Source organism: Mesocricetus auratus, unplaced genomic scaffold (genome assembly GCF_017639785.1).
Source record: "Mesocricetus auratus isolate SY011 unplaced genomic scaffold, BCM_Maur_2.0 Super-Scaffold_100008, whole genome shotgun sequence".
Taxonomy (NCBI): Eukaryota; Metazoa; Chordata; class Mammalia; order Rodentia; family Cricetidae; genus Mesocricetus; species Mesocricetus auratus.
Window position 1 is genome coordinate 33352427 of NW_024429192.1, and position 21547 is coordinate 33373973.

The 21547-nt window shown below is 36.7% G+C and overlaps 1 protein-coding gene across 2 annotated transcripts in view; it reads left to right on the forward strand.

The window, feature by feature from the left end:
* The window catches only part of Epha6 (EPH receptor A6), an 863593-nt gene that overhangs the window by 528827 nt on the left and 313219 nt on the right, over positions 1–21547 (forward strand). For both annotated transcript variants that reach the window (XM_040750609.1, XM_040750610.1), the window contains one exon: positions 2724–2886. In XM_040750609.1, the coding sequence (XP_040606543.1) occupies positions 2724–2886 (163 nt within the window). The remainder of the gene's footprint in view (positions 1–2723; positions 2887–21547) is intronic.

Sequence of the window (21547 nt, forward strand, 5' to 3'; positions counted from 1 at the left end):
ATGCAAATGCTGCACTCAAACATATTCACAACCTTCCTGCCCCGATGAGCAAGGGATCTAACAGCCCCTTGCGAGGTATGTTCTCTACATCATGACAGCTGTTTAGACTTGGAACTTATATGCCAGCAAGAGAGCAATTAGCTGATATCCTGACACAATAATGTCTATGCTTGTAGTAGATGAAAGCTAACTTGGTTGTGCATGAGTCTAAAAACGCCGAGAGGAAAAGTCTACTTCATGAGCTCTGCTCTGCTAGAAACTAGTAAGTGGCAAAAAAAGAGAGAGAACAACTGACATGCAGATGGTGATGTGTTGGGTGCGTTTAAGCACATGTCCTGAAGATTTTTATTTCAGAGATATAATGGCAAACATTTTGTGCAAATCTGAAAACTGCCTGCAGTAAGGATCCTTGACTCTGTAACTTAACTAAGTAGGAAATTACTGTTTAGCTATGTTTTGGCGAAGCAATGAAGACAGTGTGTAATTGTTAGGCTGTGTTTAAAAGAGTAAACTTTCCATTCCATACCATCTGTCTTGGGAGATAAGACTAAAATCTTCTTCATTGTTTTACAAATCCTCCTGTAGTCATCATTTCATATGGTAAGGCAGCCTTCAAGGTATGATATAACTTATCTATGGCAGGAAATTATATCAAAGGTGAACTGTTTTCCTCTTGCACACTAGATTGAAAAATCTGAATGATTGGCAAATTTCTACTTGAGACAATATGGTTGGCAAGCATATTTCTATTTCTCTGTGCTATGGACTTTTTAAGCCCTTGATTACAAATGTCATGACATCAGCTGACTCCTGCTTTCAATTCCCAGATGATTATCGCCATCAATATTTATAGGCCCGGTTTTGTTTCCTTGCATAGATTGCTATTTGCTTCCTACTCTCAAAACTGCATGTGTGTATGTGTGCATGTGTATATTCCCAGTTTTTGTGTTTTATTACTTCCAATACTGCTATAACTTAGTCATTTTGTAATTAATTTTTACTACTTGAGGTATAAATGGAAAATTTGATTCCTTGATTCAAACACTGAATACCATATATGCAAAGTTCTGGAAAATAAGGCCATAACATTTATTAATAAGCCTTCTGTTAAGAACATTTTTCTCCAGAACAGCTGAAAGGAAATCATTGTCATAGTTCTAAATCTGAAGTCATCACTCTCAAGTAAATGGAACGTTGACATGTCCTCTGCATGTGTAGATGTGTATGTAGATTTTTACAATCTTTTCTTAGTCTAGAAAGTCTCTTAAAAAAATAGCAGTTTCCAGGACAACCAAAAATGAGATCCTGATAATACAGATATGATTAAGCATCAAATGAGTCATTCAATTAGAGACCCTGAAGGCTCCTGCCTTCCTTGAAATTTTTACATTTAGACTTATAAAAAGCAGAATTCACTTTGGGGCTTGTTTGCCTATGTTGATCTGTGCATTGAGAAAATTTGTTTGCACAAATATAGATTGACTCTCCCTTATCTAATATCCTTGGGTATTTCAGATCTAGAATATTTTTTCAATGTTGGAGAATATTTGCATATACATGAAATAGTTTCAGGATGGTACCCAATTCTAAGCCCCAAATCTATTTAAACTTCCTATATGCATAGCCTGAAGGCAATTTGATGCAATACTTCCAGTGCCCCAGCATCACAACTGCGGCATACCATATGAGCTCAGGCATGCAGCTGTTTACCTGTAACATCAGGTCAGCACCTGATCAGTTTGGGCTGAGGATCATTGCAGACTGCAGATTTTTAGAACAGAGACACTTTTGAGCATCTTATTAAATTATAAGCTCTCAGAGGAAAGCTTTATAAACCCAGAACAGTAAGAATTTAGCTTATCCCTCACCATCACTGTCTTGTAAAGAATTCCTTACAAAGACAGGTAAACAATTCTGTTCTCACATAAGAGCTGAGAGGCCACGTGAACTTCGTGGACTCACCTGGTCCTTCAGAGTTCTTCACCTTACTGAGGTGACATAGTTAAATACATAACTGAGGACGCAGGAACAAACCTCCATCCAGACCTGTCTATGATTTCACAGGGCTAAGTCTTGCCTACCTTTATGTTGTTCCTTTATTTTGCAACCGATCTCAGTATCACTATGTAGCTTATACTTACCTAAAAGTGAACTCTGGGATCTCAAGGGAAAAATCACATCATTTTATTTATTAAATTTCATATATTAATGGTAAAATTTTAAGGCATCAGAGTTATATATCAATGCAAGTGATTTCCACATAAAGATTTCAAACCTGGCATTTAGGCACTTGCTACCTATGCTGTGTAGTAGATTCATGATTCCTTACACTAGTGCTAACGTGTCTAATCCAGTTCATCCATTTTGGTGAAAAAGCTGCTATTCTGTGTGAACATGGTCTCAGACCACCACTATTCTCCAAGTCACAGCCAAAGTCTAAAGTCACCTGTAGTCCAAATGTAATTAAATACAAATAACCATTCTATTGATAAATTTCCAAATCGGAGCCATATCATTCATATATATATATATATATATATATATATATATATATATATATGCCAATCAGCTAGGTGCTAACTTGTGGAAACTCATGATTACATTTCTTTCAAATCAGTATTTTTGATAGTCAGAGCCTCAATCCTCACTTTTACTGGGGACTGTCTCTAGGAAACGGTAGGGTCACACCGCCTCATTTCCTTTCTCCTTTTTTCTGTCCCTAGGAGCATGAACAGCTCACCTATTCTTCCACGAGGTCCAAGGCCCCCAGTGTCATCATCACAGGTCTCAAGCCATCCACCAAGTACATATTTCATATCCGAGTGAGGACTGCGACAGGATACAGTGGCTACAGTCAGAAGTTTGAATTTGAAACAGGAGATGAAAGTAAGTTTCACTAAAGGATATAAAGTAATATGGTAATTTAGGACTATTCCAATTAACCTGATAATGTAAAACCAGGTGTCCTAATGTTTAACAGCCCTTCCAAATGGGATGCAATTCCTACAAATACTCACATACTCATTTGAGTTACTGTTTTGATGCTAATCAGTAAATACCTCCTGAAATGCCTTGCTTTCAAGCAATCATGTGTCATAAACAAATCCCTATTTATACAGAAATTATCGCACATGCTACTACACAACATCTTAATGGATTGTGTGAGTTTAACTGTCCTGGTATTATAATATGATACTAATGAAGGCAGGGAAGAGATTAAGCCACAAACAAATGGTTTCATCAGTCAGTTCCAAATATGCACATTTGACTTGTTTTCTCAGATCAATAAAAACTGTGTTCAGGAGACACATTCCACCAATGTGTATATTACAAGATTAAATATAGGCACACAGGCTTTATGACAAACTTCCAGTGTTTCCACAGGCTCAGCATGCTGAAAACCAAAACCTGACATGAAGCAAGTGAAGTGTAATGTGCATTTTGCCATCTCTTGTTCATTATAAACCTAGACAAACTAGTGAATACAGACCTTCATCATTTTTCATCTTTGTAAGAAGGTACTAGAGAATGGCCAACAACCATCCATGTCTACACACTGCAGCCACTCTTGAAGCATTGCCTGGGGTCTCAGCACCCAGTTCTTTTCCAGTTTTACAATTACATTTGCTTTCCGAAATATTGCTACTTTACTTTACCCCACCTTATCCGTAGAAGCCTTCTTGACCCCTCTTTTCAGAATCAGAGCCATTTATAACTTCTTGGCATCTTGTGATAGTTCATGCCAACAGTTCAGTGTTCTTAATTCAAATTTACATTTTCTTCCCAGATATCTAGATGTTAAGCCCTGAGAACACAAGTGACCATATTGTTTGAATATACTTTGATATCCTTGGAGCCTCTCACAGAGCATGGGGGCTCTAGGTGTTCTATACATTGTTATTGGGCAGAATGAATATTACAATGATTTATGACTGACTATGCAACTGACAGCTATGAAGAGAATTTCATCTATATCATAGAAAAATTTAGTGTTGACATCAAGTACAAGTTTTATATCAGGCTTCATTTCTTATTTGACTAGATTCTAAATATATTTCACTATGTGAATTTTCCTGAGAGTGCATTTATAACCTAATAATTTAGTAATGACTTATGTGCTTTTAAAAGGCAGATGAATTATTTCCATTATAAAATAAAAATAACTAAATAGTTGTTAACTTTTCTAACCTGTGCCGTAAATTTGGTCATCACTAATAAATATAAATACAAAAAAAACCTTCATTCTCCCAAAAGATAGTGGTCTATGCTTTATTATTTAGGCTATGCCTGACAGGTAGGTAGGGAGAAATGGCCAATAGGATGTGGCAAGGGCAGTTTTTTGGATAAATTTATATAAATTTCATTGTGAAACTGTATTTGGTTATTGATAAAATGTATTCTTAATAACAATAATGCTATCACAATATTAAACACCCACATCCTACATATTTTTTCCATTGATTAATTTTACCTTTCTCTTAAAATATTCCTTTCTCTTCACTCAAGTTGGTATTTGGTCACATAAAGGAATAGTACATACCCTGAAGCCACTAAAGATGTTCTGGAGACTCCAGGCATGGGCACATTTCTACACTGAACAATTTACACAAATCATTTCCTTTAATTCTGACAGCACTGTGCCTCTTTTTAGAAACATAATTAGCTGCATCCATAATTGTATACTAGGGAGTGGAGGTAATAGACAAAAGCCCTAGAACTGGCTAACAACAGCATCAGAAGACAGTGAACACTGTGTCTTTAGTATGAAAGTGACTTTGATTAGATCCCTGAAAAGATGACGTACTGAGAAGAGTCTGAAAAATGTTTGTCTAAATCTGGAGTTCAGGAATATGAAATGGTTCCTAAGTCAGTTTACAGCCAAAGGAAAACGCATTTAAAGGATCATTTTATTGGACCGGCTCTAAATTGCATTTTAAAACATGTTGCTTATACCCTGGAGAAAATTTCAGTGAATAATGTTTTGGTAGGATGGGGGCAGGTTTGCCATAATTCAGTAATATGGTGATATGCACCCCAGTTGATAGCATCTGTCTTTTCCTTTTCATATTCTCCTAGCTCACGTGTAAATTTTTATAGCTTTGTTTCTCAAGTAGTATGTGAACTATTATGATGTCAATTTTATTACTAAGTTCTCCCTTGTGTCTTCCATTTAATTAACTAACTTTATAATACACTCAGAGAATGGGTAGGGACTGGATGGATTAGGCGTTCTCTCATTTGATGGCCTACTTTGAGGTTTTTTAAGGAAAGTGGAAGAATTTACTGTCTTGTTCTCTCCCATTATATATATTTTAATTTGTTCAAGCTTTAGTTTGCTAACAAAACCAATAAAATGAAGAATAGATTGATTCTTTTTCAAAATTATAATGATGTTCTTAACTATTAGCAAATACTGTGCCTTAAATGATAGTGCTATCCAAAGAATAGTTATAGTAATATCTCTTGACCTTCAAAGTCAGTACCTTCACTTACTTTTTTAATATATTTTTTTAATTTTAGAAATAACCTCATTTTACATATTAATCTTAGTATTCCCTCACCCTCCCATCCTTCCATCCTTCTTACCAACCCCCCCAATACACCCTCTACCCACTCCCCAGGATAGTGAGACCCTCCATGGGGGACCATCAAAGTCTGTCACATCATTTGTGGGAGGGCCTAGGCCCTCCTCCATGTATCTGGGCTGCAATAGTATCCCTCCATAAGGGATGGGCTCCCAAAGTCCATTTGTGCACTAGGGATAAACACTGGCTCCATTGTTAGAGTTCCCATGGACTGCCCAGGCCTTCTAGCTTGCACCCACATTCAGAGGGATTGCTTCAGTTCAACGCTAGTTCCCCGGCTTTATGACTTGTGTCTCCGTGCTCTCACTAGGTCAAGTCAATTGTTTCTGCTGGTTTCTCCAGCACAGCCTTGGCTTCTTTGCTCACCACTTAGTTTTTCTCTCATTCATTCATTCATTCATTCAATACTACATCATTAGAGTATGTTAACTGAAAGTAGCTAACAGATGTAAAGATTATTAACTATGGTTACTAGACTATAAAAACAACTTACTTGAACTAGCTTGGTGGCTTTCTTTTCTACAGAACAACATTATTATATATGTTTACATGGAGAGATATGTTAGTGATAAAGTAATAATAGATATTGATTTATAAGTATCTTCTTAGTTGCATGCTGAGTAGCACATTATTTCATTTTACATTTTAATGCTAAGTGCTGTGTCAAGCATATATTTACATATTGTGTACAATGACAGCATTTATCAGTTGCCAATTTTACCATTAACTTAAGTGCAATGTTTGATCCCTTTTTACTTTTGCTACCAAGTTAAATAAATAAAAAAAACAAAATTAGAACAAATTAAACAATAATAGTAAAAGAACAATAACATAAAATATTTCATGTGGATTTTCTTGAAAGACATACAGAAACAGTAGGGGTACTACTAATAATTTTTTTCAAATTGATATAACACTCTAAAATACCAACAACAAACAATACTCCACTAACTGGTCAAGTGTAGTTTGTTCTGTCTGAGATGAACAAACCTGAAGAAAATGTTAATTGCCTCAAACTCATTATTTATGCCCTTCCTAGTCAGAATTTTTAATGGATGAAAATTAAAATAAAAACTGTATCAGCAATATTTTCTACATCCTTAACAATCCTTTGAAACATATCCCATATGTTTTAAGATAATAATTTGTTAAAGTTATAAATATTTTTAAAAGAATAAGAATTTGTAAAGATTATGAAATCAAATATATTTTATTTAAATCACTATTATTCCACAGTCACATCATTTATTAGAGTCACAGGATATAACTGTTTATGTGTACATACTTATGTACAAAATAAAATGTTATAGCTATATTGAACTTTTCTTTGTACTCTAAAAATAATTTTCAAGCAATCCAATGGGAGCAGAATCCATAATTAAAACCCAGCATTATTAGAAAATTAGAATTCTACATGTAATGATTGGCCATTTCCTTCTTTTCTTCCCCTAATATATTATCCAAGTGACCTGAGAGTCAATACAGCGGCTTTATTTTTCTGAAAGCATCAATTATAGCTTACATTTTTACATTATGTAAATTTAGTTTTCACCTGTAGGCCACATACACAGTTTTGTAGCACAGAAGCCACATCTGTCAGCAACTGTAAATGTGTAGTAACTGAGTCTTAATGACTGGCTGGTTTTATAAAATAAACACAGAAAAACTACCAGGATCAGTGTTAACAAACTAAGGTCCTAATTGCTGAATCACAGCAATATTTTTTTAAATCCTCTCTTATACAAACATTATACACATGAAATACACATCTGAGTGAATGGACTTAGTCACTAAGTATTCTGAAAACATCTATAAAAATTAGCTATTTTGAGGTCTGATTAGAAGCAATTGTTTCATTTGAACAGGGCACCGATGAGAATGATCTTGAATGCAAAGCTACAAGATTGCCTTCAGTTCCTTCTTTCCTAATTCATTCTTCATGTTCCCAATAAACTCATTCTTCATTTTTTATAATTTATTTTGTTTTCATTGGTGCTTTGCCAGCATGTTTGTCTGCTTGAGGGTGTTAAATCTTTGGAGTTACAAACAGTTGTTAGCTGGGAGTTGAATCTGGGTCCTCTAGAGGAACAGTGTTCTTAACCACTGAATCATCTCTCCAGCCCCAATAAACTCATTTTCTATGCTCTGTTTAGTGTAGTGTTAATCCCTAAATCACTGCTGACTAAATAACCATATTTATTGAGTATAAGTGTCTCAAGAAGTAGTCATCTCCCTCCAAATCTAGTATCAATGAACATCATTTCTCTTCATCAAACCTTGTTAATGAGAACTCTATGAAAGTGGGATTGTTTGGATACTTCAAACACAAAGTTTTAGTAATACCATCATATCTCAGATTCTTCCAGTACTTCCAACTGAAACATTCAGAAAACTATTACAATATGAACTTCAGTCTAGCCCCCCTATTTCTTGACACACTCTTGATGAGCAAGAATCTCTCTCAGGGAGGAAAATGTTGTTGTTAACATGTTTCTGTATTAAATTTATTTGAAACCTGTATTCCATGTGACTCAGTCTGCTAGTTCAGACATATTCTGTACTGCTTGAGTTGCCTAGAATGAAATAAGCTGCATTATTAACAGCAGCCAGAAATTTTGGAATGATTATTAATGAAGGAGCATGAAGCAGAAAGAAGACCAACTGACCCTGGTGGAACCATAAAAAAGTCAATTAATCAACTAGTGGTACATTTCATATTTATGAGTCTGCTCAGAGGACGACAGATTCCAGAGTATAATACATTAATTTGGAATGAACTCCAATCAACAGCATACTTCCTGAGTTGGCAACTATAACGAAGCAAAGACAACAGTGAGAGGAAAAGAAGACATTCCTACCATCGGGTTGTCAGAATCCAAATGAGTCTGCCTAAAGAAGTAATGAAGGTTCTTGATAACAAGAATGTGCACTAAAAGTAGACTCTTCTCTGCCAGGTGATAAAGAAACTTCTTTACTTATATAAACGTTGAGACAGAAGTCTAATGTAGCGTCTGTCATTGAAACTCCACAATATGGTATCTGTTGAGTTCTAATTATTTTTCAAGCTCTATTCTTTTCTTTCTGGATAATATAAAGGATCTTATTATCTTACCAGTTATATGACTCACAAGCTGAAGAGTGTAGAAGACAAGTCTACTTATTTTCCATAGGCAGCAAGTGGTATAATGAGCAGGTGATAGTATTGGGCCATTTATGCCAAAGTTTAAATTGAACCAAGACAGACTTATGATTTTGCTCATTAATTGTGCTTATTTTTTCACATATGTCATTCCTTTGTTCTCATTCTTTACCTCCCCTTAATTGATTATATTCCTCTTTAGGTAAACATGACTTTGAATGTAAACACAGATGTTTAGGATATTTTAATACTTATGAATCATCAGTCTTGCAGTTCAGAGAGTGATGAGGTATTTTCATTCAGTTTTATGTATTATTGAACACATGGCAGGCTAAATATAATGCTTTAAAGGGGGCAAAATAATGAAATTAGTGTCATTTAATTATCTGTGAAGGATAAGAAGAACAACAATTATGGGCTGAATTCCCTTTAAGATAAATTATGCTGATCAAAAAAAACAAAAGACACTTTATTTCAACATTGTACAGACCAAATAAGAATTTTAAAGGACAGAAACTAGGCTTATGTACCATGTGATAGACTGAATGTCTTAACATAAAAAATATTAATGATTATAACTTGCTAAATGGTCTGGAAAGGAAATCATTAACAATTAGCAGATACTTAGAAGTTGTAAAACACACATTTAATGTACAGTGTTAGAATTTGGTTCATACATAAACATAAAATAACTAACAAGTAAATCTACTAATAAAGAAAATAGATAGGAACATATATGTAAAACTGTAATTCATGTAGTAGCCATCACACCTTGACTAAAAGTTGTTTTTCTGTACCTGGTGGCAGGGGTTCATTTCTTCTGCTTCTTTATTTGTGTGTGTGCACGTACACACACACATGAGTGTTCACTTATCCAGTTTCAATTAACCAACACAATAAGAGCTGTATTCTCTATAATATTTATTAAGTCCTCAGAAAGTGTTCCTTGATGGCTGAAATATGAACTCTCTGCTTAACGTTTCTCTATTTTCTGTTTTCATGTTTATACCTCTTGTGTTGCTTTTTAGATAGTTGTCAAAAAAGTTATTGTATAAGTGGCAAAAGGACTAATGTTACTTAGTAAATACTCAAAGAACACATTATCACTTATTTCTACAAGCATCATATCATTCTCCACACATGTTTTTGGTATCCACTATTATTTCTCTCTTACATAAATATATTAGCAGGAAGCCATATGTGGAATGATAGGGAGCTTCAGCCATGCTATGGACTCAGTCCTAACATTGACTTTATGTCGTTCAGTAAATCTGATTTTACCTTGACCTAATTTGAGAAGGATTTTCTCCTACCAGACATCATACAAATTATCTAAAATTTTCTGTCAAAGTTTACTTGACAGTAAACCATTGTCTTCTAGGCAACAAAAATCCTATGAAGAAATGTCAAATGTCTCCAAATTTAAAGTAAAAAATATATTCTCAGTATAATGGTTGAAGATTGGGAAACATTCTTCAGACTGTAAAAGTCTGCTTTATTGGTTGTGTGTTTTCAAGTGTCTTTTTTAAATGCCATAGTTTAATTGTTATGAAAACCTCAAAGACAAAATGAAAAAAAGCTAATTTTTTCATAATGACCACGTGAAATCCATCACAGAACTACTGCAGCATGCATGTCTGGAGTCACCTGTCACCTCCACAGAGGCCTGGTCGTGAATAGACTGCAGAAAGGAGCGGGAGTGGAATGCTGACAATGGCAGTTATGGGACAGTGTTTGAAGGCATGAGGAGACTTCCCTGCTGTTAAATGGCATATATTGGTGACACATAGATAAGGCTCTATAGTAAAGGCTGGAAACACTTGGTGCCAGCGTGCAGCTGTCATTGGGGAAGCTACAGGCTGCAAAGACAAAACAGCTTAGGTTTCTTTTAGAGTTTTCCTCCCATTGAATTTAACCCACATGGTAGTCCATCATGTGACAGAAATGTAAAACTTGAGTTGAATGAAACTGTCAAAATATTCAAATAGGCTAGAGGGATGTTATGTAAAATGTGTAAGTGTTAATTATCATACCTGTGTCAAAACTTAAAAGCACACTAAAATTTGAGCACTGTAAATTTTCTCAACACTACTAAGAAGTAAAGTCATTTAATGTAGTCTCTGATAACATTTTTTATTTGTATCAACCCAAAGTTAAGAGTCCATTTGTTGCTTTTGAGTTGTTATGAAGTAACAATACTGGATGAGCAGATTTTCAAAAATAATCACAGGAAGAACTCCACAGAGGCATGTGTGAAGAATTAAGAAGCAGCCTAAATATTTGCTACACTCCACCCTTGCAAGATATTTCAGTGTATTTTATATGATTTTATTTGGCAAAATCACAGAAGCCCTGTAAAGGATTTAGCTGCATGTGCATAAATCCCAATGTGTATCTGTGAGCACATTATTACACTATAAAGTAAGGCTAGGAGCACAGAGTGCCCACCTTGCTTCCAGATAGGAAACAGCTGATACATAGTAAACTGAATTGCTTACTCTTCTAGGTTTTTGGAAAGCTGAGTACCCATTAAAAACTTGCACTATAGTTATTTTTGTATCTTATACTTGCTGAATGCATAGCCAGGAAACACCAAAAAACAAATGATTTTTGAACCATTTCAACATAGTAAATGAATGTGAAATGCTATATTACTTACTAACCTAGAATATATAGAATACATCCTTTCTGTCCCCACCATCCTTTCTATTTTCATACTAAGATAAAAGAGTTACAAGAGGAGTATTCTAAATATCAATGTGTAAATTATCCTGGAAAGTTAAAAAATTGGAAATTTGATATATTTTATTCCTAAATTTAACAGAATGACAAAAGTAGGGGACACTTGACAAAAGGCTATATGAGGCAGGATATTTAACTGGTCTATATATTATTTTATCTGCTTACTAAGTTAACACAGGTCAGTAGGTAGCCAGATGTAATAAATGAGGCAGGCACTGAAAAACCAAACACTGCATGGATGAACTTGCTCCATGTTTTCACAAATTGCACTGATAAGTCAGAGACCTAAATATAGTTAAAAAACAGTGAGCATAGAGGAAGGAGCAAAGGGAGAAAAATGCAAACACACTTGCATGGAAAGCTTACAAGGGAGGATGTACCCTAAAAGGAAACTTCCAAGTTAAATGAAGCTTGACCTTGAAAATGAAGATGTGATTGACTACATGAATGGTCTATGCATCACCCTTTAAAGGTACCATCTGATCCCATCTCTTTATATCTTATAACGAGAACTGAATGTCAGCATGAGTTTAGAGGAAACAAATTCTATCCAAACAATAGCCACAAAACTGTTTTGATAGTCAGCACTCTCTTTTGATAAGTCTGCCTGATTTTTTTTTTTTTTGGTTTTTACGAGACAGGGTTTCTCTGTATTGTTTTGAAGGCTATTGGTCCAGCCCGGCCTCGAACTCACAGAGATCCGCCTGCCTCTGCCTCCCGAGTGCTGGGATTAAAGGCGTGCGCCACCACCGCCCGGCCAGTCTGCCTGATTTTGATAACTTGCTATATTCATAGAACTAACATGTAACGTGAACTCTTCCCACCAGGCTGGTCCCATAGCCATGTCAACCCCAAATGAACACACAAGACTTCTATTAATTATAAAGCTCTTGGCAGCTGACTATGGCTTCTTATTGGCTAGCTCTGTCTAAATTATTAGCCCATTTCTAATAATCTAAGTATTCCCATGTGGTCTTATCTTACCAGAGAAAAGGTCCAGGGACCTCTTACTCCTCTGGCATCCTACATGTCCACAGTTCAGCATCTTAGCAATGAGGAGAGAAGAGTGATTTCCTGTTTGTCCCTGCTTATATTCTGATTCTGCCCAGTTACGTCACTTCCTACCTGGTCAATCAGCCAGTCAGTGTTTTATTCATTAATCAATAAAAGAAACACACACACAAAAGGACTTCCCCTTTCACTAACACTTTATGAGTGAGTATGATCAGTGTTAGTAGTGGTTAAGGTGATACATGGGTTTAAAAAATATAAGAACTGTCTCATGCTGTACTTTATCTTGCTACTGAGTTTGAAGTTTCCTAGTTTTCCATTTTACTTCTACTGCCTGTGGTTATGAAGATAGACAAGCTATCCAGGGCAAGCTTCCTGTTAGTAACTTTTCTAGAACCAAGGCTAACACTTCTAATTATTTTTATACCTCCATTTTATCCACACTAAAAATAAACCTTTCCAAATATCTTTTTATTGTCATCCTATAGCTGTCATCACTTTCTGCTTCCCTAGAGACAATTTTATCTTTCAGAATTCACATACTGGAAGTGCTGGAACCTTGGGAATTATCAATTTAAATTCTAACTCATGCTCGCTCTCTGCCAGCATGCAAGCCTGCATATCTCTCTTTGACAGTTCATATTTGGTCTATGGAATTTCAAGACACACTGAATTATGGCCTTCTCACCAGAGCCTTCTAAGAAAAGTACAGCAAAGCCACCTCATGTCAAGCCTGCCAAAGAAGTGTTCAGTTACAGGAATCTTGGAAATTAAGTTATCTGGGAGACTTCATGAATCTAGATGGAAGGGAGGAAACTAAGATGTGTTAGCAAAGCAAAGGTAGACACAACATGTCACTAGCTTGTCCTAAGCTAAGCTACTTGGATATATATTGTAACTGCTGAAGACAGAATGATACATTGAATTGATGAGGCATCAAAAGATGTAGTCTTTTTGCTCATGAACTGTATAGGCTTTGGTTTCTTCTTAATCAATTTTTTAAAATGTGCTGTGATAACTTCCTTTGCTCTAAAAATGGGAAACTATAGCAAAGTAATTTAATTTCAGCGCTCTGATGAGTATCTAAATATTCCCAGTTTTTGTTTTTTGATTGTTTGTTTAGATATTGGGACATAACAGGTCAACTTAACCAGTCACTGTGAAGACCTAGACACTTACTCATGTACTATACAGTCACCCACACAACTCAGCTTCTTTAGATCCCATTCTGTATTCAAATAGTCTCTACATGATGGAGATATCACAGACATAGTCAAGAATGTCAAGAATTTTGTGTCTCTGGAAGTTACATTCTCAAGGTCAGAGAGACACAATGAACAAACAATAAGAAAAATACTCAATGTTTCAGGTGATGCAGAACTATGGGATGCTGTAAAGGGACTCCCTCAAGACCCAAGTTCTTATTCCCTATGCTACTGGGAGTCCTCATGAGAACTCAGCTACAAGCATTTCCCCTGGCCCAAAGAGCTACATGCCACAGAATTGTGCCAGCTCCCCAATCCCTGGAACAGACAGAATGCAAGACTGCTCAAAGTGACTTACACAGACTCCAGTTGCTTCAGTGAGGTGCAATTACAAAGAGCCAGCTCAGCTCCAGATCCCTTCATGTTTTCGGGGATCTTTGTTGCTTCCACTTGGCAGATCCTCTGCAACACTGTTGCTTTTCTGCTTCCCATACTGCCTCATCCATTCCTGATAAGACAACTCCCCACAGCCCTATTGAATGCAAGGCTCCTGTGCCAGCTCACAGTGACCTGAGGTAATTTCTGAAAGGTCCTCTGAGGAACAGCAAAGCTGAGAAGCAATGGGAGTGCTTATGTTCTACATGTGAACAGGACTCTGCAGTTCAACACACATGTCTTCTGATCATTAAGGGCTCACTGTCACTGTAATCATAACTGTTAGTGTTGTGACTGGACTCACAGAGAAAACTTCATGGAGAGACTGGCTTAATAAAGGAAGAACATGAAATACATAAAAACCCAGAAAGAAATAAGGAATATTTTCATAGTTGTTACAGATCCATACACTTCTAACTGATAGATATTTTATAGATAAATGGATCCATAAATAGAACAACTTTAGGGGGTGTTATATATTTTTAAAATGCATATTTTGTACTTGAATTAAATTCTGATGATTTAAATTTTGATGCAAGACTTTCTAAATACTAGAGTTGATTGCTCTATGCCTTAGCCTCCACATCTGGAAAATGGAAATGAGAATTCTATCGAATTTCTAGTGTTCTTGTCACTACTGACTTTTTGGTAGACTGTCTAGTACTCATTGGGTAGCAGTCAACAAATATTAATTAATTACTGTTTCCAACTCTAAAATACCATTCTAACAGCAATATTGTATTTAAAAAGACAATATTCTGCATCTTTTTGTTTGTAGACACTAATATAATAGTATCCAAGTCATTGTCTTGGTTTTTCCTTTTGACACTTATTTTCCATGGCCATCATGGCTGTTTTGGTGTTATATTTTGTTTAACTTTTATAGGTGAGATATTAAAATTAGTGGAATTCCCAAGATGTATTGACCTTGCAGAGATTAAGTGCTCTGAAACATTCATCTAATGAGACCCCACACTTCAACTTGTGAAAGTCTTCGTTTTTACCATTATAGGAAGCAATAGACCTTGGAGAATATACAAGACCTATGTCAATATTATCATTTAATGACCCAGAGTCACTGTTCCTGTTACATCTATGGAGTGGTAGTGTTGTCAGTTTGACAGAGCATAGAATCGCCTGGCTTATAATCCTTTGATGTGTCATTTAGATATTATCTTGATTTAGGTTAAATGATGTGGCAGGGGCATCCACTTTAACTGTGGGCCCAGCCATTCCCTAGGTGGGAATCCTGGTCTGCAAAACAGTGGAGAAAAGGAGCTGAGTACACCATGCCTGCACCACAGCTTTCTTCTTCTGTCTGATCTATTTCAAGCTCCTGCTACCAGAACCTTCCTCCCATGATGCACTTTAACCAGGAACTGTGAGCTAAACAAACTCTTTTTCCTTTGAGTTTATTTTACCACAACAGCAAGAAAAGCAACTAAGGTGTGTGGTAATCAGATTATTTAAGGTTTGGGCTATTTTTGTTTTATATAGGACAATTGTAAAACCTCAAACACTAGAGCTAGACTATTTGTATGTGAGATTTTGTTTAGTCATGTCTACCCATCTAACCATGGGCAGGTTAATTCAATTGTCTATGCCACAGTTTAGCTCTTCCTCTGGAACCCACTGTGTATCCTAGATTGGCATCTAACTTCAATCCTCTGTGTCTATATATAGTACTACCACTTTCTCGGGTGACTGCTGTGAAGACCATGTAAGGTGATATGTGTGGTGTGTTTAGAAGTTATTAATAGCTATACTAGAAGCATTTGTTACTATACTCATAAATACTGGCCCTCTTCTGAGAGAGGCCCCTTCATTGAATTTATCGTAATTCTGAAGGACTATTCTGAGCTGTGAATCACCTTATACTAATCTTCATAGAAGAGGAAAGAAAAAGTATAAAATGAAGATGAATATAATCCTGGTAAGAGAGCTTCCTTAGGGCACTGGCTGTGAAATCCCCTTCCAGTTGAAATGAACACCTGTATACCCGTCTGTTTTGCATCGCTGTAACACAATACTCAGAACTCATTAATAAATAGCAGAAGTTTAAATGGCTCAAGTTTCTTGAGGCAAGAAAAGTTTATTATCTGCATCTGTGTGGCATCTCCTGAGGGCCTTTGTATTATACCTAGGCAGAGAGCAACACATAGTGAGTTGGAACTGTTATGCTATCTCAACATGCCTCTTCCTCTCCATAAGAACCATTCAGGTGATATGGGGTCCACAACTGTCTGGGATCTGGATCAAGCTTCATTGCCTCAGAATGACCCTGACTCCTGACTCCACATGCCATTCCCATTTGAATATGAATGTTGATTTACAGAATACTCAGACTTCTGGGAAAAACAGTCAAGTCTTGAAAGGAATCAGAATGACTTACTGGGGTTTTAAAATTCCATAGCCATCCAGTTGATTTCCTTAGACAGGAATGAGTAAGCAATAGAACAGCAAAGCTAGCCATATGTTGAAAATTGTTTATTGATCAGGAGAGATATTAGCTGCACTGTTCCTTTCCAGACACTATAGCTTGTTTGAAGGATTTTCCTTTTACAAATGTTCAGCAGGCAGTTTTGAGAATATTTGAACTTCTATGAAATCACATTTTTTAACATTACATAATGACCAAGAAGTAGTCTGCTCCATTTTTTACCATATTATTCTGTGGCCTAGAAGGCAACCAGAACACCGAATGGCAATGTACCCAGGAGACATGGGTTACCTAATTACCTTCACATATTTTGTCTTTACTGTCATGTTCTTTATTGCAATCCACAGTGCTTTCTGAATCCTTCTAAAGCATTAGCAGCTAACTCCTATCCATTAGGGATCCACTTCTCACTATTTGTATTTATCTGTCTTAGGAACTGCAGCTTTTATAACCACCTAGCTGACTTTCTGTCATTTTTTTCACACTCATCCTACTTAAATGCCCACAGGAAGAGTAGATTCCTATCCGTATTAAACAAGTACATTCAGTAAAGATTCCTAATGTTGCACATGTGGTGATTTTTTTGCAAAAGGTATGTATTTTCAGAATTGTTTCTGACTTGAATTCAGAAATATTTTTAAAGTTTGTAATGTATATAATATGTAAATATATTTTATGTGTTTTATATAAATATACTTTACTACATTTGTATCTCTTTATAAATATATATGTGATCATCATTTTATTTGATGATGGCCACATAAAATCAGATTTTTATCCCATCCTTGAGATAGGGAAAGTCAGATCAACCCAGTGAGCTTTCATAAGAAAAAAATCAGAGTGAAAACAAAGCTAAACACTCCTTTATATCTACCTGTCTGTTAAATCAGGGAACGAATATATTCTATGCATAAGAGCTTGATAGATTGTTTGACCTTTGCACTCACAAGTGGCTTCTAGAAGTTTCCAGGGCCCACCTTTACACACAAAGAGGTAAGGGGCATTTCCATAATAGTGTATACCTAAGAAGCTCCAGTGCAGAGTATCAGAAAATTCTGATAACTTATACTTGTGAAACTGAAGGGTCAGGACAGCAAAACTCAAATTTGAATAATCATGGAACTTACATATAAATAAAAAGAACTAGAAAATATCCTACTGAATGAGGTATCCCAGACCCAGAAAGACAAATATCATATATATTTGCTTAAATGTGGGTATTGGCTGTTTAGACAATAATAGCCAAGCTATAATCCATAGAACCACAGAGGTTTGGTATAGAGTCAGGGACCAGAGAAGACAAGTGATATCCACAGAAAAGAGAAATAGAGTAGGTAGTTGATAGATGGGGAACTGGAGAAGCATCAGGTGGGCAGAAGGAGAAAAGATGGGATGATGGAGAAAATATGGGAAGAGACAGTAAAAATTAGGGGTTATTTGAAGGATACTATGGAAACCAAATAAAGTAGAAGCTTCCTAAAATATATTCATATATAAAGACAAGCTAAATGAAGCCACCAAATAAGAGGGAAAACAGAGTTACAATTGACCATTTATTGTCACCAAATGATGCTTCCAATACTGGAACTGGGTTGCATCTAATTGAATTGTTGGCCAAAGGCATACTATGGGAATCCCCAAACAACCCAGGCTATTGCCAAAACTATAGGTTGCCCCCCCACAAAGGATGGCAAGGCCCATTGCTAAAGACAACACCTAAACAATTCAATGAACACATAGAAGTTCTGTTGGTGCCTACATAGAGCCTCCACCCCCACATTTTAGCATCTTTGGTAAGGAAGGTACTCTGTATGCTACCAAAAGAGAAACATAAACACCAACCCAACCACAAAACCTTTGCTATACAATGGTTTCCTGCCTGTGAGATATGCTAGGGCAACGGTGGCACAAAGCTTGTGGGAGTCACCAACCAGTGTCTGATTTGACTTATGACCCACTCCATCAAGTGAAGCCCATGCTCAACACTGCTTGGGTGACCGAGAATCTGAGTCTAGGTAGTCCAGGGACCAAGCATAAAACCAAATGCTACTGTTCTTTAAAAAAAGTATCAATAAAAAGACCTCCTAGTGATATTCTGCTGTTCTGCTATAAACATAGATCAGAGGCTTGCTCAGCCATCATCACAAAAAGTTCCTCCTGCAGTAGATGGGAACAAATACAGAGACCCTTAGCCAGACATTATAAGAACCAGGTGAGATAGAGAACACTGAGAAAATGAGGCACTCTAATTAACATGAATCAAAGCTCATATGAACTCACAGAGACTGAGAAACACATGTAGTCCCTGCATGGGTCTGCACCAGGCCCATTACGTATATATTGTGGCTTTCAGTTCATTGTTTTTATGGGATTCATGAGTGAGTGAATGAGTGGGTTTCTGATTCTAGTGTGTTCTCTTGGGCTGTTTTCCTTCTGCTTGTTTTGTACAAATCCAATGCGTTAGTCTTTTGTTTTATCTTACTATATTTGGTTTTATTATAGAAAAATAGGTTTTGTTAACCTTCAAAAGAAAACCAGTATAAAAAAATCCCTTTGAAGCTTTGTTTCTGTACCTCTAAATTCAAGTAAAAGAAAACGAAAAAGAAAAAGACCTCTCCATGTATGAATTAGTCAGGGTGGTAAAAAAATGGAGTTCAGAAATTCTCATGTATGCCAAGGGAGCTAGGGCTGACTTCCATTACACTTTTCTTAATCACTGGGTTATTTAATTAAAACAATTGTGGAATAGAATATTTCCAAATCTGTCTGCATTGCTAATTGAAGTCATTAGTAACAATCTGAGGCGATAAAGAAGATCATAGTGCAAGCAGATTCGGTTTCCAGGGAAAGCCTGGACTTTCCCCCAGGGCCAACTTTCTTTACATATTGTCTAAGATACCTAAGCCATCCTTGAATTGTATTGGGACATTTTCTTGGCAGCATAATTAAACAGAGGAAAGTTTATTTCTCTAACTTGCAATTCTCTTCTCCCTAAGAACATTTATGATAGTGTAAAATAATACAGTAAATGTTAATAAATTAAAAATAGGAGCTGGAGAGATTGCTCATTTGTTAAAAGCACTTGTTGCTCTTCCAGAAGATCTGAGTTAAGTACCGAGAATCTACAGTGTGAAACTAACAATTGCTTGTAAATCCACCTCCAGGGATGCTGATACACTCCTCTAGCCTCCAAGGCCACCTGCATGCACATGGTATACATACATACCTTCAGACCCATACCTAGACACACAAAATACGATAAATCTAATAAAATAATAAAAACTAAATTTGACCTAGAAATATCAGGAACATACAAACACAAAGTAGCACAGTCACACCCTGAGACCTGTAACTAAGGACATAGCATGTGCATCATGTTGGCCTAGGACTCCTGCTGGCATTTAGAGAACAGCATGTGAAGATCCTCCTGTATACATGAAGCATGGATGCTATAGAGATGAGATGAGCACCATTTAGAATAGGGCTACAGGCAGTTTTTATTGGCTTATTTCCCCAGGTGTTTTCTCTCTATAGCATTGAAGAGAGCCAAGGCAAAATGTCAGTTGTCAAGTGAGACATTTTCCCATATTTAGGATGAAAGGGAAAAAAAACTACCAAAGAAAAAAGAAAAAAAATGATACCAAGGAATGCTCATTGGAATTTTGTCCATGGGAGCATACTTGTCAGAAAGAATCATATTGCATGTTGTTTCTAATTAATTATCAAAAACTAGGAATAAACTGAGATTACCCTTTGATTCCAGTAAAAAATATACCATGAGTTAGCCTAAGCAAAGTGCTTAGCAAGAATCCACACCTGATGAAACAGAAACACTGGGAAACTATCAGAAACAAAGTCACGAACATTCTTCTTGATCCACATAGTTCAGGAAGAGGTTGAAGATGTGTTACCTTCATTTATGACTCGGAAAGTTGTTTAACGGTATAAAGTATTAAATTATTTTATGTTGCATTTTTTACTCTGTAAAGCTGTTCTACTTTGCCTGTCTAAAACACCTATTTGGTCTAATAAAGAACTGAATAGACAATAACTAGGCAGGAGAGGACAGGCAGGGCTTCCAGGCAGAAGGAATGAATTGGAGAAGAAATCCAGGCTGGAAGGAAGAGAACAAGAGAGGGAGGAGTGAGAAAAGGAGAAAGAGAGGAGCACAGCGGGGTCCAGCCACACAGTCACCATGGAAGAAGAAAGAAAGAAAGAAAGAAAGAAAGAAAGAAAGGTGTACAGAATAGAGAAAGGTAAAACTCCAGAGGAAAAAGGTAGATGGGATAATTAAAAAAAAACTGGCTAGAAACAAGCAAAGCTAAAGCTGGGCATTCATACATAAGAACAATTCTCTGGGAGAGGAGGCTGGGAGTCCAGGGAAGTAGCTGTTCCTCCTGCAGCATCAGGTAAACAGGCCAGCTTCCCGGCCTGTGTTCCAGTGCCTGCAGATCACCTGGGAACTGCACAGAGCTCCCAATCCCGGCGGGAGCCAAGCACCCCAGACTCCAGATCTTCTCTCCCACCAACGAGACCAGGAAACCAGAGGAGGCAGGGAGACCAGGGGAGTAGCTGTTCCGGATCAGGTACAACAGGACCCAGCATAGGTTCAGGGGACCAGGTAGGAGGCTAAGCGCTCCAGATTCCTGTTCTTCTTCTCCACCCACGGGACCAGCATTTGGACAAGGAACAGAAGAACCACCAGATTATTGGACTTGCTAGCACCCACCAAAAGGGAACTCTGGTCCCCAGACCAGTAAGGGGCTCTTTCTGCACCCACTAGAAGAAGAGATGGGAAAGAGACAATACAAAAACACAGTCAGCAACAGAAAACAAATATGACACCGCCAGATTCTAGAGACTCCACACCAGCAAGACCCCAATATTCTAATGCGAAATGAAGCAGAAGAGAACGACCTTAAAAGCACTTTCATGAAAATAATAGAGGCCCTAAAAGAGGATATAGGAAAATCCCTCAAAGAAATGGAAG